This window comes from Hemitrygon akajei, chromosome 7 (genome assembly GCF_048418815.1).
Source record: "Hemitrygon akajei chromosome 7, sHemAka1.3, whole genome shotgun sequence".
In the NCBI taxonomy this organism is placed as follows: Eukaryota; Metazoa; Chordata; class Chondrichthyes; order Myliobatiformes; family Dasyatidae; genus Hemitrygon; species Hemitrygon akajei.
Window position 1 is genome coordinate 87,737,116 of NC_133130.1, and position 17,861 is coordinate 87,754,976.

Consider the following 17,861-nt stretch of genomic DNA (forward strand, 5'->3'; position numbering starts at 1 on the left):
TTTTTGCTTATTCTTAGAGCCTTTCTTAAGCAATGGAACAATATTAGCTATCCTCCAATCCTCACCCATGGCTAAGGATGTTTTAAATGTCTCTGCTAGAGCCCCTAAAATTTCTTGAGGAAGCCTCCCACAGGGTGCAAGGGAACACTGTGTCAGGCCCTAGGGAATTTCCCTTGAGACAGCAAAAACCTCCTCCTCTGTAATCTGTAGTGTAAATAACCTCACTGCTGCACTGCCTCACATATACTCAGCACCTAACTCCCTGAACTCACTTTGTAGGACCTCATCACCCATCGTCATCCATAATATTGGTACTGACGTGGATCACAACCTCTGGCTGCTCACCCTCCCGCTTAAGAATGCTGTGAATTCAATCTGATATGTCCCTGACTCTGGCACCCGGGAGGCAACAAAACACCTGGAAATCCCGTTCGCTTCCACAGGACCTTCTTTCTGTTCCCCTTACCAACAAAACCTCTATTGCTACAAGGTCAGCTTCCCCACCCCTTCCCTTCTAAGTCACAAAGCCGGACTTAGTGCCAGAGATCTGTTTACTGCAGATTCTTCCTGGAAGGCCATCTCCCCCCACCCTCAGCAGTATCCAAAGTGCTATACTTATTATTGAGAGGAATGGCCACAGGGTACCCTTCACTGGCTGCCTATTCCCTTTCCCTTAGATAGCCATCCAAGTACCCACATCCTGCTACTTTGGGATGACTACCTCCTTGTAGCTCCTATCTTTTCTCCCGTATGAGCCAAAGTTCATTGGGCTGCAGCTTAATGCACTTCGAGCAGATGTAGTTATCAGGGAGATGGTGGGGGGGGGGGGGGGGGTCTCCCAAAGTTCCCATATCTTACACAAAGCAGATACAACTATCTCTGGATCCATCCTCAGCTCACTATGTACTAACAGAAAAAAAACAACTCTTACTGGAAACTTGCTTAGAGCCTGCTTCTCTGCTTGTCCAAGCACGTTGAGCCAAAGCTCGACCCTGCACCACTCACAATAGCCACTCCACTTATACATCTTTTCTTCCTTATTGACTCTAACAATGACTCACTCCCAATGAGACTAGCAGTTTTCAAATGGCTCTTCCCATGCAAGACGTCACTCTCTCACTTGCTACTTCAAACTATGACTTACTTTTGCCCTGCAAAATGCTTTTCCCTGCCATTTTCCCCCTTGTCCTCTCTTTTAAAACTTATTTTTCTCCTCCTGGTTATATAGGTTGCTTACATAAGCAAGAGATGGTGAGCTGGGGTGGAGAAGATAAAAAGTGATAGATAAAATTAATCTCAGGTCATAGAAAACTCCAAGCTTTTCACCATTTGTCCAAATTAAGTGAGAATGCAAGCCAGGAGACAATTCATAAAACATTTTATACCACCTCTAACCAAGATAAATTTCATCTGAAAGGTAATTTTAAAGAAAAAAAAGCCCACACAACAGTTACAGGATATCAATCATTGCAGTAGTATTTGTTTTATATTCAATACATTTAAGGACAGGCTGCCACATCACCAAGATACTAGAGAACAAAACTGCATCAAGGGGAGACCCCGAGTTTACAGAACAGGCAGTATGAAGACTTTGAAAAGTTTAACATTACTGCTCCAACAATAGGAAAGCTGAGCCCTTGAACTACTGAAAGGCAGAATTTTAAAAATATATCAACATAGCCATTGCACTTTGACTTTCCCTTCCATTCTGCAGTGTAAACCATTTCTTCTCGTGAACTGCTCAGACATTTACCAATTGCCAAGAGTTGGAGAAGAACTACTTTATATTTCCAAAGGGTAGAATGAACACAAGGACTAGTAGGCAGTCCAAGGGTCCCTGAGGTCATAGTGTCAGGATGGGAAGAAAGAATATTGCTTAGATGCTCCAGCTATTGCTTGTTGCAAAGATGTGGATTAAAGAAAGAGGGAGCAAATATATTTGAAGTCACTGAAATTGAAGGGGCACTGGGTGTAATTTGCAAGAACTGAGGTATCTAAATTGGATTTACTGAGGTGGGGTGGCGGACAAAAAAAAATTACATGTCAGCTGGCAGGTCAGGAAAGGAAATTAAAATATTTTTTTCAGTTTTACAATTAATTTCTGAAATGGAGAATAAATACAGCAGCTAGACTACAACTTTGTAACTTAATCAACTATTCCCATTTTATTTTCATTTGTAACTATTTCTCCAATTTTAGGCCTTAGTTTATGACAAATTTACTACTTACTCTGTCAATCAAGTTCATCAAATAACTTACTTGGCAGTGGGACAGTAAGAGATGGTGGTGCTCTCATCAGTGGGGGCCGTGAATTTTTCGCTTGTTGATAACTAGGCGGAGGAGTGTAACTGTAAACACCCTGAGAGCGGTCTTTTGACATAACATGGCTAAAACAAAATTAAAGAAACAGTATGTACACTTATGCATATAATACAAACCAGGTTATTGTATTTTTAACTATTAGGTGTGTTTTGATTTGAGTGGTGGGAATTGAAGTTAACAGCTTCCACATTGGTCTAAATCTTCCACCCCTGAATTATCTCTGTCATTTCTCCCAAAACTTCACATCATGGTCTGGGTGCCAAGCTCAGCCAAATGTAAAATACAATGTTTACAAAAGTACTTCACAAAGCAGTGGACTCTTTTTCTGGTTCATAACTGAGAACCAAATTAAGAAAGTACATTTTTGTTAGGAATGTTTGGACCTTCTATAATAACTTACTATTATAAGGATTGAGAAATGACATGGTAAAGGTCTGGTTTGATGCCACATAATTAGAATAGATTTTCCCACTTGCTAGGGAGGCCAGAACTGGGTACCATAAAGATCAGGTAGTCCCTTAACAAGTCTAATAGAGAATTCAGGAGAAACCTTTACCTGGACAGTTAGACACACTCAAGGGGAAGCTCAATACACAAGGAAAAAAGGGTATATTAGTGAAGCTAGAAGGGTAGGAAGGAACTTCTGTGGACCATGATCTCATGCAAAAACTTTGTAATGAAATATGGTGTTATTTGCTGGAGGTACCGGCATATAGATTGATCATCATCGAATGCATGGGAGCAGAGAAGTTCCACACGAATCTAAACTACAAATAACACACCAATTACAGGAGCTAGTGAGCTACTTCAGTCTGTACTAAAATCTGTATCAATAGCAATTACCTGGATGACAATAATGATTTCTATGATCTATTTCTATGGTCAGTATGGAAATGGATCAACAACTTGATTAATACACACTCAGTGTTGGGAATGACTACGCAGCAATAGCCTCATCTTTCCAAGATATTCTTTATTTGCAATCTAATTTCTGTACAAGCTGGTGAAAAAGGAGCAAATCCAAAATCAAACACGCACACTGAAGGCACTATTTCCATCCAACAATTAATTGCATTAGATCCAGAATAAGCTTCACTTCATTTGTTTTAGAGATACAACATGAAACAGGCCCTTCCGGCCCAATGAGCTGCACCGCCCAGCAACCCACCAATTTAACCCTAGCCTAATCACAGGACAATTTACAATGACCAATTAACCTACTAACCAGATGGGTTTTGGAATGTGTGAGAAAACCTGAGCACCAGGAGGAAACTCACACGCTCACAGGAAAGATGTACAAACTTCTTACAGGATTTGAACTTCAACGCCCCAAACAGTAATACATAGTGTCCTACTGACCGCTATGCTACCGTGGCACCCCAAGTTGTGAAATAATGAAACCACTCCAAGCCAGACATCATTAATGTCACATGCAAGAACGCCTCTACAGTTCAGACAAATTTTGAAAATTAGGATTCATATTGGGTAAGAGCTACAGTAACAACTGAAAACTGACCAATAATGAGTGTGCAACAGTCTGAATGGGCTACAGATTGCTCAATACTCCAGGCGGTATACTTCCTCAAAGGATAATACTCTGTATAGAAAAAGAGCAACCCTTCAGAATGGGAGACATGTAGAGATATTCCATCAACCTCAAAATAATCCCCATTTTTAGTTTCATGTACATTAACAGGTAAACTCAACATCTGTGAGCCTTGGAAGGGTGGAAATGATCTTGCTGATCAAAGAAATTCACCAAGCCTTTTAACTCTGATGACCTAATAGGTCACTTACCCCAACGTTCTAAAAGCTGACTGGTCTAGATGGACCTGCTGCCGACTGGGATTAAAGCCAAGTCTTGGCCGCCAAGGCTGTTTTGGATTTGACTGCTCCCAATCACTTGGTTTTAATACCTTTGGAGGCTTCCTGAAACAGAAAGGAGACACTAAGCAAGTTAATATCATACATCCAACCGTTCAGTTAACCATTTGGCTTTGGGAAAGGATAATTCAATTTATTCCACACTTCAGGTTTTTCTTCATAATTCTTCAAGATACAGTTTCCTGAAGCACCTAGTTAATTTAACTATATCACTTTGCAGATAATCTTTTCTAGATCTTAACAAACTCTCATTTTCCCTCTGGTTCTTGCTAACAGAAATAATTCTTCTGTAACTTGAACAAAAAAACTCCCAATTTTTATATCTCTATTAGGTTTCCCTTGATTGATTTTGCTCCAGAATAGAATAATCCCAGTTTCTTCAATCCCTTCAATAACTTCACCACAGTCACATCACCCTCATTCCCCTGCCAGAGCCTCAGCACTTTTTCTTTTATCACAAGGGGCCTGATCTAAATCAGAGTATAACAGCTGAAATTCAACACAATTTTTTTTTATTGTATCCAATGCACTTCTTACAAAGCCTAGTACCAATATACTTCTGCAATTGCTTCAATTCCTTGAAGTGGTAACAGATCAATTTATTTGCTACTTTATTAAATACCTCTTGCAAATCTATCCACGCAACACCAACTTCACTGTTTTCAGCAGCATCAACCGTCTTCAACATCCGCATAGCCACCCATCCAATTCGTTAACAAAGAACTCAAATGGATTCATATACAATTTCTCTTGAACATATCCAACCTGGCTGCTCAGTAACTTTTTTTTTTAAAAAATCAAGTGAGAAATAATGCCACTGACAATGGTCTCTAGTAATTTTCCCCATCAGTAACACTGGATTCATGACTCCTCTATTTGCAGAAAGCAAAGAGTAATAGTTGCAATAAACCTACTTATGCCTTTGCTGTTCAGGAATTAATCTCTTCACCTTTTGCAAAGTCCTCATTCAGTAGCTCAGTCATGTGACAAGAAAGCAAAACAATGCTGGAAGACTGACATAAAAATAGAAAATGCTTGAAAAAAATTCTCATGAAATAACACCTGCTAGAAGAGGAGAAAGAGAGAGGCAAAGTTCACATTTCAGATCTGGTGAAAGAACTTCAACCTGAAATCTTATCTAAAGATGTTGCCTGACTTGCTCTACCTCCTGCAATTTTTTTTAACCTCATTGCCCTCTGCCTAGAATTTCCTAGCTTTTTCATATCACTCATTCTTCCCTCTCACATACATTCTCCCCTTACAGATCTCCTCTACTATTTTCATATCTAGTTAGGATTTCTGGTTTCCATTTGTGTTGATGTCCTTTTTACACACTCTTTAACCACTTTCTATCCATTAATTAGCCCAGCACATCGTAATCTGCCTTTAGAACTGTAATCAATCTCAGCAGAGTGGGTTGAAAACAAAACCATGTAAAATTTTAGAATTATTTAGTATTTCTCCCTTCAGCACTTTCTGCAGAAGTATGCTCCCTCTCTCCCAACACTGAAGCAGTTTCTTTTTCCAATATGCCATGAGCAGTAGTACTGTGTTATGACTCCAACAGCAGGAGATAGTGTTCAGACAAGTGCACACCAGGCATGCAATTGACAATTATTTAAAAAAAACCAACACATCTTAATTACCCTAACTAAGGTATCAAAGGATCCACTTCCACCCTAACTCAAATTAGCTAACTGCATACGGGCCTACATACTGCATTCCTGCCCCTACACCTCCTCCCTCATTCCCATTCAATGAGAACTGACCTAGATTGGGAGACCACTTCGCCAAGCACCTATGCTCCGTCTGCCAGATGAAGTGGGATCTCTCAGTGGCCACCCATTTTAATTCCACTTCCCATTCCAATGCATCCATCCTTGGCCCCTTCTACTGACACAATGAAGCCACACTCAGGTTGGAGGAACAACACCTTATATTCCGCCTGGGTAGTCTCCAACCTGATAGCATGAACATTGATTTCTCGAACTTCTGGTAATGTCCACCACCCCCCTTCATCATTCCCTATCCCCTTTTCCCTCCCTGACCTCATCTCCTTGCCTGCCTATCCCTCTGGTGCTCCTCTCCCTTTTTCTTTCTTCCATGGCCTTCTGTCCTCTGTTAGATTCCCCCTTCTCCAGCCCTGTATCTGTTTCACCCATCAATTTCCCAGCTCTTTACTTCACCCCTCTCCCCCACCTGTTTCACATATCACCATGTGATTCTCCCTTCCCTTTTACTCAACTTTTTTCTCTCAGTCCCTTCAGTGAGCCTGAAATGTTTTACTGTACTCTTTTCCATAGATGCTGCCTGGGCTGCTGAGTTCCTATAGCATTTTGTGTGTGTTGCTTACAGGCCTTGAAGACAGGAAATTTTGTGATCACTTACATATACCGACAACACCCTTAAACAGATGATTATTGGCAAATACTTTATGAGTGCTACAATAAAAGCTAAAGCCCCAGAAAAAAATGCATTTTGAAAAAAAAAACTTACACTGCTGTAGGTAACAAAACAGCCTTGAAAATATAGTTGTCTTCAAACTGAGGATCCTTGAATAGTATACTATAAGCAGGTAGGGAAAAGTTTGCATTAGAACGATTTGTTTTTATTATTTACATCAAAATGTTTTGAACATGTGACCAGAAACTAAACTCACCTGCATACATTATTCTCAATAATGTCATTCAGTGCTGGTATAGGAGAAACCACCTTCCTAAAGGAAAAATAAATTTAATGAAATAACAAACATGTGTCCCACAAAGCCAGTTTTGATCTTTTAATTTATTCATTCAAATTCAATCAAAATTGCAACACCCCAAGTTACTAACCTTTACGATTCACCAGTAAAGTTTTATGCATATGGCAAATACAAAGCAGTTGCAAATTTTCATCCTTCCTCTTTCCCATACACCCACCCTGCACTTTTTGGGAAGCAGCAATTCCTTTCAAAACAGGATTCAGAAAGTCACAGTGAAGAGACTGAAAACAGGTTTTAACTATTGACAATTCTACATCTCAACTTTTCAAATCACAATCTAGCACTGAGCTATGAGACCTCCCTTACAAATGAAATTCATTTTCTCTGAATCACATTAATCTTTCTAGTATGCCTTTCACTTTCTCCTGAAACAGAATATTACACTTACCAAATGAATCTCTCAAAAAAAATCTGAAAGGCACATCTTTTCTAGCACTTAAATCCACAGTTATTATGAACATACATATATCACATTATTCACTCCAGTACACAATAAGGATATTTCAATTTAGAAAAAAAATGAGCACTTACTTCCCTGGCTTTATTAAATCACTCTGTGTTGTTAGTAGGCCTTTTATACCATGGCAAAGTTCAGGAGACATTTCAACACCCTAGAACAAGAAGTTTAATTTTGTATGGTGAAGAATGCCGGGGGGGGGGGGGGGGGGGGTCAATATTTGTCAATAGCAGTACAAATTCACTGTTGCACACTTACCTTATCATCACCATTTTGCAACTCAACAATAAAGTCGAACATTTTGTGGTGTTTTTCAACAAACAAAACATCACTTCCAAGGCTATTCCGTCGAACTGCAATTAAGATATTCCAGAATTTAATTCTATAGATACTTCCAGCATCTTTTCTCAATTCAATTAAGCTATGCTAAATCTACTCGGTATAATTAGTACTGAAGAGTGTAGCAAAATAAATCATTTTCTTAGTTAAAGCATAAATGTTTTAAAAAATAATTGTGAAATCGTTAAACTAATTATCCACATTCATTATCGTTGGCTTTTTAAGCTTTAGATACCAAGAAACTTGTATGACCACGCTTACTTTCATCAGGGGTGAGATCAGGGTAAACCTTTTCCAGAGCTGCTCTAAGCCGCCGTTCATCAACAAATGGTAGAAGCGCAACACCTAAAGATGCACACAAGATGTCCATTAATGCAGGAAATAACTAGGTAATAAATTTTGATTGGGCTTGCATAAGTAATTGAATTGTTAACCTTGCCACTTTACACAAACTGGCAATCCAAGCAAGATACAAAGTGTCTTCACAGGAAATCAAGGCAAAAAAAAACTTTAAAAACACTCTAATACAGCATTAATCCTACTCTTAAATTTAACCACTTGGAATACAACTTCTGGGTATCCATCAGTGATTACACACCATTCTATATGCTCAGTGAGTGAGTAGGTGTCAGGGAATCTATTATGTATCACCCCAATTCTTTCAGGATACTCTAATATTATTTCTAAACTTGCACAGGATAATATTATTCTTGTACATTATTCTGGGCAACCTGGCACGAACATAATCAACACTTAATCATCTTTTACTGCTTGAGCAAATGTAGTCTCTGAGACACGACGAAAGAATAACATCTGCTCCTCGAAACAATTCTGACCATGTGATAATGTTGGCTGAAGCACAATTCTTTGAGATCTGGATGAATGCTTATTTAATAGAAACATTTCATCCCTATATCCAAAACAGAAATTAAATAAGACATTCAAGTCCAACTGAAATCTTTCAAGCAGGTACTGCAGGTCATAAACATGAGAAATTCTGCAGATGCTGAAAATCCAAAGCTACACAGTACAAAATGCTGGAGGAACTCAGCAGGACAGGGAGGATCTAAAGAAGTGAATAAACACTCGATGTTTCAGCTCAAGACACTTCAAGACTGAAAAGGAAGATGCCAGAATAAAAAGGTATGTGACATACAGTGAATCAGAATAAAGAATAAGTCAAATAAACAAAATGATAATCATAATGCAATTGGATGCTGTGAAATCTTTTCACGTCTCATATTCGACACAGGGAGAAGACAAATGTTTACCTACATTAGGGTCTGCTCATCTCTAAAACTGAATATAAAGGGCTTGTCTGCATGAATACAAGATTCCTCTTCAATGTTGTAAGCTTGTTTTAACATTTCAACACCCCTGAAGTTATCAATTGTATCTGCTATCATCAGTCCACTTCTGTTTACGTCTGTAGGATTTTCGAACATGACCAGATGAATCACCTGATTCTCTTAAATCAGATGGAAGCTCAAATGAACATTATGCATAAAATCATCAGCTGGCTGAATATAAAACAGTCACTATAATCAGTACGAGAGTGTAAAGGATGTGGGCATCCTAGTGAATGGTTTGCAAAAGGCAAGAATGCAGGTGCTGTGTAATTAAGAAAGCTAGCAGCATGTTAGTGTGTTTTGCAAGAAGAAATCAAATTCAAATTAGCAAGGTTGTGTTTTTATCACATCGGGTATTGGTAACATCTGCAACAGTATACAAGGATGTATGTTAATGCACTGGAAGCAAATTTAAAGTGGTTTACAAAACAATAGTTGGAATGGCAAATGGTGGCTAAATGGAAAAAATCTGGACATTCCAATAGTATCTTCAAAATTTGTTGTCTCTTCTATCATAGAAATCAAAGGCAGGAGATGCACGGAAACATCACTACACGTAATTCCCCTCCAAGCTGCTCACCATCTTGACTTAGAAATGTATCACTGTTTCTTCATCAGCACAGGGTCCAAATTCAGAACATCCTTAAGAGTCTCACTGTGCTACTGCATCTTCAGAGGGACACAATGCTTCTCCAACCACAAGGATTTCCCCTGGAGTTCCAGTTTTTTTTTTTGCTTACATCCCAAAAGTGTGCAGTATGGATGTTAATTGGCCACTTTTAGGTGCCTATGTTGTTTAAGCGACTGGTATGATCTCAGGTAAATTGATGGGACTGTCAGGAGAATAGGTTATATGGAAAATTAATGAGAGAATGGTATTTTCTTGGGACATAGTACAAACTTTATGGGCCCAACTGGCCTTCTATATCATTAGGAAATGAGGTGGAAAAAAAAGCAAAAAATATCTTGACCAGGATCCACTCCCACAAAATAGTTAGCCACATTGTCAAGATCTTGTTGATTTGTTATTGGTTACCAATTGTCAAGTTTTTTTTCCCTTAAAATGAACACAGACTTTTCAGATACCAGAATCAAATCTGTTCTTTTGTCCTTGAAGAGTGGTTGCATTGAGCTGCAGCTATGGGAGTAAATTTAATCAATTTCTTCTATGTTTTGAGGACTTCTGTTCAGCCAATCTGCACTCCTCCCTTTCACATTTAAATACCATGTTAATCTTTTACCATCGTGAGTGGCTGTACTCAAGGTATTTACTGATGTTTACTTCATGGAAGAGCACTTCCTGCTCTCCTTTGTGGCTGACAGCTCATGACTTGACGTGTCACACTACATCTGAACAGTTCCATATCCGATTTTTCCAAGTAATCTCTTGTCTTCCTCCTCCACCCTAAAAGGCTGCTGCTCTACTTCCATGCCTCTTCTTGATATTCAACATTATCTTTTGAACATTGACGGTGGCCATCTCAAGCACAATATCCATATCTATAAAATATTACATTAAATCCATGTTCAATGGCCCTTGCTTTGATACTACCATTATGGATTAGTCTGCAAACTTTATTAATTGACCTTCATCATTACTATTTGTTTATCTTAACAATTTTAACTTGATACTATTACTTCCCGTGTTTGGTTGCAATCAACCAGAACTTTCAAATTATATGCTTTCTTCTAGTTCCACTCGTTATTTCTACCACTTTTGGATTCCCAGAGGAAGCCATCTACATTGGCAAGATCCACATTTAAACAGATTACCAATTCTTTTATCAATACCATGGCAAAAATGGAAGTACTACTCTAATTCTTGTGTGACTACCTCTTAAATTGATTTTCCAATATATTGTCTGCCAACGTGCAGAATGAATGTTATCACTTTTCTTCTCATTCCTTGCCCAATTCCGCTGACCGCTCCATTGGGTTGCAAATTTGTGCCCAAACCTCCAGGAGAGATGAGCAACTTTTTATTTGTTCCAGGTTTGTTACAACAGGAAGTAAACAAATCATATTTACTAATTTTCTACCGATGATATGAACAGATCAGTTCTTCCTCACTGAATCAGTGGTCTCATTGATATAGCATTGCTACTTTTATTGAGTATTATTTGACACTCTTGGGCTCAGCTCTTATGTTTTCAAATTTCAACTAATGTCCTAGGCAATCTGTAACCATCTGTTTCCTCACACTCAAGACTGGCAAGGCATGCAGTGCAAAATATTTGGAAAATTGATGCACTCATCTTTAACCCCTTTTCTGCTATCTTTATTGGGCTGATAGAACATTTTAGTGATTCAGATCATTCTCACTGATGTGAGTTGAAGAAACTGCTTTGGATACTGTAATAATGAGAGATCTAGGAATCGTGCAATGTGTACTTTACAGAAAACCCTGCTACATTTAACGTACAGCAGGGCTTTGCTTCCAGATGAGCTCAGTGACTTCTATGCTTGCCTTGACTGTCAAAACTTCACGAACTCCCACAGACTCTGATGATCCTGTGATTTCTGTCCGAGGCCAATGTGACAGCATCCTTCAGGAGGGTGAACCCACATAAAGCATCCACCCAGATGGGTCACCTGGTCCAATACAAAAGACTTGTGCTGATCAACTGGCTGGGGAGTCACCAACACCTTTAACTGCTTGCTTCAGCAATTTGAGGTATCCAACTGCTTTAATCAGGCTTCAATTGCACTGGTGCCCAAGACAGATGTAGTAACCTTCTTCAATGACTATTGTCAACTGTGATGAAGTGCTTTGAGAGGCTGTAGATGATATACATCAACTCCTGCCTGCAGAGCAATTTGGATCTGCTCCAATTTGCCTAACAGCACAACAGCAGATGCTATTTCATTGGCTCTTCGCTCAACCCTGGAACATCTGGACAGCTAAGATGAATACATCAGGATGCTCTTACTGATAATAACTCTCCATTCATTATTTTCCCATCAAAGCTAATCAATAAACTTCAAGACCTTGGCCTCAATACCTCCTTGTGCAACTGGATCCTCAATTTCCTAATGTTCAGAACCCAGTAAGTTCAGATTCATGTCAGCATCTCCTTCACAAACTCCATCTGCACAGGTGCACCACAAGGCTGTTTGCTCATCTCCCTGCTCCACTCACTTTACTCTATGACCGTGTGGCTGAGCACAGCTCCAATGTCATATTTAAGTTTACTGATGACACTACTGTCATTGGCTGAATCAAAGGTGGTGACAAATCAGCTTATAGGAGGGAGATTGAAAATCTGGCTGAGTAGTGCCCCAACACCTCTCATTCAGTGTCAGCAAGACCAAGAAGTTGATTATTGACTTCAGGAGGAAATCAGAGGTCCATGAACCAGTCTGCATCAGGGCATCAGAGGTGGAGAGTGTCAGCAATTTTAAATTTCGCGGTGTTATCATTTCAGAGGACCATGCTGGGCCCAGCACATACGTGAAATTACAAAGAAAGCACAGCAAAGCCTCTACTTCCTCAGAAGTTTGTGAAAGTTTGCCATGACTTCGAAAGCTTTGACAAACTTCTAAGGATGTGTGGTGGAGAGTATATTGACTGGTTGCATCACAGCCTGGTATGGCACACCAATGCCCTTGAATGGAAAATCCTACAAAAAGTAGTGGATATGGCCCAGTCAGTCACAGGTATAGCTTTCCCCACCACTGAGCACGTTGCAGAAAAGCAGCATCTGTCATCTGGGAGTCCTGCCACTCAGGTCATGCTGCTGTCAACAGGAAGGTGTTACGAGCCTCAGGACTCACACCACCAGGTTCAGAAACAGTTATTACCCCTCTCACCCCTCAACCGTCAGGCTCTTGAACCAATGGGTCAACTTCACGTGTCCCATCACTGAATTACTCCCACGACTTGCGGACTTACTTTCAAGGACTCAATCTTGTGTTTTCAATATCTATTGTTTATTTATTTATTTATTGTAACTTCTTTTATATTTTCAGTTTGTTGCCTTTTGCACATTGGTTGCTTGGCCAATCCTATTAGGTGCTATCTTTCATTGATTTTATTATGATTCTTAGATTTACTGAGTATGCCTGCAACAAAACAAATCTCAGGGTTGTATATGGTGATATACAGTGCCTATAAAAAATATTCACCCCTCCTTGGGGGTTTTATTGTTTTACAACATTGAATCACAGTGGATTTAATTTGGCTTTTTTTGACACTGATCAACAGAAAGAGTCTTTCATGTCAAAGTGAAAACAGATCTTTACATAGTGATCTAAATTAATTACAAATATAAAACACAAAATTATTTTGACTGTATAATTACTCACACCCTTCAAGTCAGTATTTAGTAGATGCACCTTTAGCAGAATTACAGGCTTGAGTCTGTGTGGGTAGCTCTCTATCTGCACATTTGGAAACTGCAATTTTGTCCCATTCTTTCTTACAAAACTGCTCAAGCACTGTCAGGTTGCATGAGGATCGTGAGTGAAGTCCAGGCACAAAGTCTCAATTGGATTGAGGTCTGGACTCTGACCTGACCACTCCAGGACATTAACTTCGTGTTTTTAAGCCATTCTGCCTAGCTTTGGCTTTATGCTTGGGGTCATTATCTTGCTGGAAGACAACTATCCCAAGTTGCAGTTTTCCTGCAGACTGCATCAGGTTTTCCTCCATGATCTCCCTGTAATTTGCTACATTTTACCTTCTACCTTCACAAGCCTTCCAGGGTCTGCTGCAGTGAAGCATCTCCACAGCATGATGCAGCCACCACAACACTTCACACTTCATGATGTTTGGCTTATACCAGACATGGCACTTAGTCTGTCGGCCTAAAAGCTCAATTTTAGTTTCATCGCAACATAGAACTTTCTTCCAGCTGACTTTAGAATCTCCCACATGCCTTCTGGCAAACTCTAACTGAGATTTCATCTCGAGTATTTTTCACCAACAGTGGTTTCTCTTTGCCACTCTCCCATAAAGCTGCAACTGGTGAAGCATCCGGGCAACAGTTGTATGTGCAGTCTCTCCCATCTCAGCCACTGAAGCTTGTAACTCCTCCAGAGTTGTCATAGGTCTCTTGGTGGCCTCCCTTACTAGGCCCCTTCTTGCAGAGTCACTCAGTTTTTGAGGGCAGCCTACTCCAGGCAGATTTACAGCTGTGCCATATTCTTCCCATTACTTGATGATTGACTTAACTGTACTCCAAGGGATACTCAGTGACCTGAAAATTTTCTGTATCAATCTCCTGACTTGTGCTTTTCGATAACCTTTTTGCAGAGTTGTTTGGAATGTTTTGTCTTCATAGTGTAGTTTTTGCCAGGATACTGACTCACCAGCAGTTGGGCTTTTCAGATACAGGTTTATTTTTACTACAATAATTTGAAACACCTTGACTGCACACAGGTCTCGAAAAACAGATCTCCATTTATCTAATTACGTGACACAAAAAAACTAATTGGCTGCATCAGTGATGATTTGATGTGCCATATTAAAGGGAGTGAGTACTTATGCAATCAATTATTTTGTGTTTTGTGATTAATTTAGATCACTTTGTAGAGATCTGTTTTCACTTTTGACACAACAGTCTTTTCCTGTTGATCAGTGCAATAAAAAGCCAAATTAAATTCACTGTGATTCAATATTGTAAGACAATAAAACATGAAAACTTGTTGAATACTTTTTATAAGCACTGTATATGTACTTTGAACTTTATACATTCTGCACAATCCTGGGATTGTTTCTCATCTGGAATTCTTCTATCCATTCAGGAAGCATCCCTGAGGATTTTCCATTCTGTTGAAAGCGTTAGTTGCCCCTTCCTGCTGTGACATTGATTTACAAAAAGTTAGATCATCATTCTCAGGATTCTTTGAAGTTTTAGCCCAACAATATATCATTGTTTGCAGCAGTCTGCAGGAGAGGCTGCTTAACATAAAGAAAGCAAACCAGACAATATTATAACTGTGTAGATTGACATTTCATTCACAACTATTATAACCTTGCATCCACAGTCTCTTACTGTGGTCTTGCCTGCTTGTGATAATATTTTCTCTGCATCTACTTTTCCCCAACCCTGAAGACCTCCATTAACCTTCCTGTAAGGTACAACCTCCAGTCCTGTGATCATTCTAGTAAATCATTTTTGACATTCTCCAGTGCCTGTTTTAAAATACAGTGATCAAAACTGTACACAGTCCTCTTTAAATAATGTCTATTTTCCTGTCTTAACTTTGAAACAAGATTCTAGCTCGCACCCAAGAGTTCAATATTTATTTCCAAGGCTGAACATTAAAAAATAAAAAATCTAATTATAATACAATGCCTTCAAGGAATAGCTGGACTGCTATAATCTGATTCATACTTATTCATGTTACTAAATGACAACAAAAATTACCCTCTCATTGCTGATCCCTGCTCAGCCCCTGAATCATAATACAGTTAAATTGCTTCCGGCACAAGAGATCCCTTCTCAAATCTAGTTCAGCTTTTAACCTATACACGGGGTTTTGCATATCAGGTTGCTCGTACGTATAAACGAGAAAAAAAAGTGGTCTCCAATCCCGATTTAAAACTAATAACCATAGAAATACAATCAGATATGAAAGAATATAGATGAAAATTTGAAATTCCTACCTTGCCAAGCATATTTCTTTCCATTTAAATCAATAGCGAAATCATCAGGATAGAAGTCAATGATTGAAGAGTCCTGTTAAATAAGATACATATTTCATCTGTACCCTGAGGATTCTTAGTTTACACAAAAATACAATGAGATACAATTTTCCTTCAAGAAAATAACCACAATCTCGATCTGTGCTTTATGTAAGCTTATCACCAAATTTTAACCTATTTTGTGAATATTTACAGCAAATATATTCATAGTAAGCTTCATTCATTTGTTCCAGTAATTAAACATATGCATTTAAAAAGGCTATTTATATTCATCTTTATTTCATGGGGGTACATTAGTTCCAGATTTACTATTTTCATATGAAAATCAAATGATCAAGAAAGGCAAATTAAAAGGAAAATGTTTCATTTAGCTTTAGAAAAAGACAGCACTTTAATCTAACACTGTGGGATGGGAATATAATTTAACTTGTCATTACATTAAAGTATGCATGAGCCCTTTGAACCAGATTTGACATCAATACAGTTAGCTTGCTTGAGATTATAGAAGCAGAAAGTAAAGGACAGTTCATAAAAAAAAATGGGCACACACCTTTAAAGTTTCGCATATGTTGAAATATTTTTTAAACTGATTTAAAATCTTTAATTGATTAATTATACTTTGGTCAACCATAGCAACTTGTTAAAACTTGGGTTTCAAATCTACCTTAGGATACTAGCACAATAACTATACTAAGATGTTTGTTATCTAAACTCTTTCTCACAATACATTACAATCTGTATTCATATTTTAAGCTTGTTTAAATACCGCCGTATGAACAATCATGTAGCAGTTAAATGACTGAACCAGTGAACCACAGGTCTGAACTGACAATTCAGAGCCAAGATTTCAGGGTAATTCAGGAGCAGGGTAATTTAAAAAAATCTCAAATTAACATTAGTAATGGCAACCATGAAATCATCTAATTGTAAAAACTTGTGTCTCAGTAATGTCATTCAGATAAGGAAAACTGCTGCCTTCCCTGATGCATAACAAAGTCTATATGGGACACTAGACTTTCAAGCAAACTAACTGACACTTATCTGCAATCTGAAATTACTCAATAATCTAACGAGGTTATTACAACAATAATCTAATTAGGTTTATCACAACAGCCTCTAGCAGGGATTGGCAAAGAACTTGAGATGTGCCAGCACATCCCGTGTAATAACAAAAATAATCATAATAATAGGGAAGGAAAATCCTCCACTGGAGTGAAAGATGATGTAATGAAAATGTATATTTAGGAAATGATCCTTGAAAGATAAACAAGTTTCATATTCTACAACATGAATAATTCAAATGATAAATCTTGCCAAAATATTAAAATAGTTTTCATTAACTTCCACTATTTGAAACCCTGATAATTTGATGACAATATCAAACAGGATATCTGTTTTGAGCAAGTCTTGCCAACATTTTCCATTTAATAACTCACTGGATCTTCCATCAATATCCGCCAGGTCTTTGGGAGGAAGTTACCACTTGCTGCAGGAAATACTCCCATCAGTTGTTCCAGTGGCTTGAACTGCAAAAAAAAATGTATTCATGTGGCAACAACTCCATCTGCTGAAACAACCCACCTAACAATGAAACTAAGCATGGTCCACTCTCGACTCCTATCAGATGCTGTCTTCTCTAGCCCTTGACCTTTCCCCACCCACATGGCTTCACCAATCATTATCCAGCTCGTTTCCTTCCCCTCCCCCCACTTTTTATTCTGGCATCTTCCCTCTTCCTTCTCAGTCCTGAGGAAGGGCGATTTATTTCCATGGATGCTGCATGACCTGCTGAGTTCCTCCAGCATCTTGTGTATGTTGCTTTGAAAGCAAATATGTTATAAAGAGTGGAGGAAAAAACTAAGGAGGACGAGACGATCAAAAAGTTTCTTATTTGATAAATAAGAAACAAATATGCTTTTAGTAAGTCTGTACTGAGAGATCAACAATACAGTTTACTTTTAATTTAGCAGAACACCATCTGTTTTAAGTGGAGTTCAGAAATATCAAGAGAGATCTGACAAAGAATTCATTTCCTACATCCAAATGCTCCAAGCCCATAAGGGCTGGCTAGGAGGACTCCTACACAGGAGACCAACTTGA

General features: G+C 38.7%; 1 protein-coding gene across 4 annotated transcripts in view; it reads right to left on the reverse strand.

The window, feature by feature from the left end:
• xrn2 (5'-3' exoribonuclease 2) overlaps positions 1-17,861 on the reverse strand; it is a 98,316-nt gene that overhangs the window by 19,726 nt on the left and 60,729 nt on the right. For all 4 annotated transcript variants that reach the window (XM_073051364.1, XM_073051368.1, XM_073051366.1 and 1 more), the window contains 9 exons: positions 17,198-17,287; positions 15,723-15,795; positions 8,025-8,108; positions 7,683-7,777; positions 7,499-7,578; positions 6,866-6,922; positions 6,703-6,771; positions 4,120-4,251; positions 2,260-2,387 (listed from right to left, as the gene is read on the reverse strand). In XM_073051364.1, the coding sequence (XP_072907465.1) occupies positions 2,260-2,387; positions 4,120-4,251; positions 6,703-6,771; positions 6,866-6,922; positions 7,499-7,578; positions 7,683-7,777; positions 8,025-8,108; positions 15,723-15,795; positions 17,198-17,287 (808 nt within the window). The remainder of the gene's footprint in view (positions 1-2,259; positions 2,388-4,119; positions 4,252-6,702; positions 6,772-6,865; positions 6,923-7,498; positions 7,579-7,682; positions 7,778-8,024; positions 8,109-15,722; positions 15,796-17,197; positions 17,288-17,861) is intronic.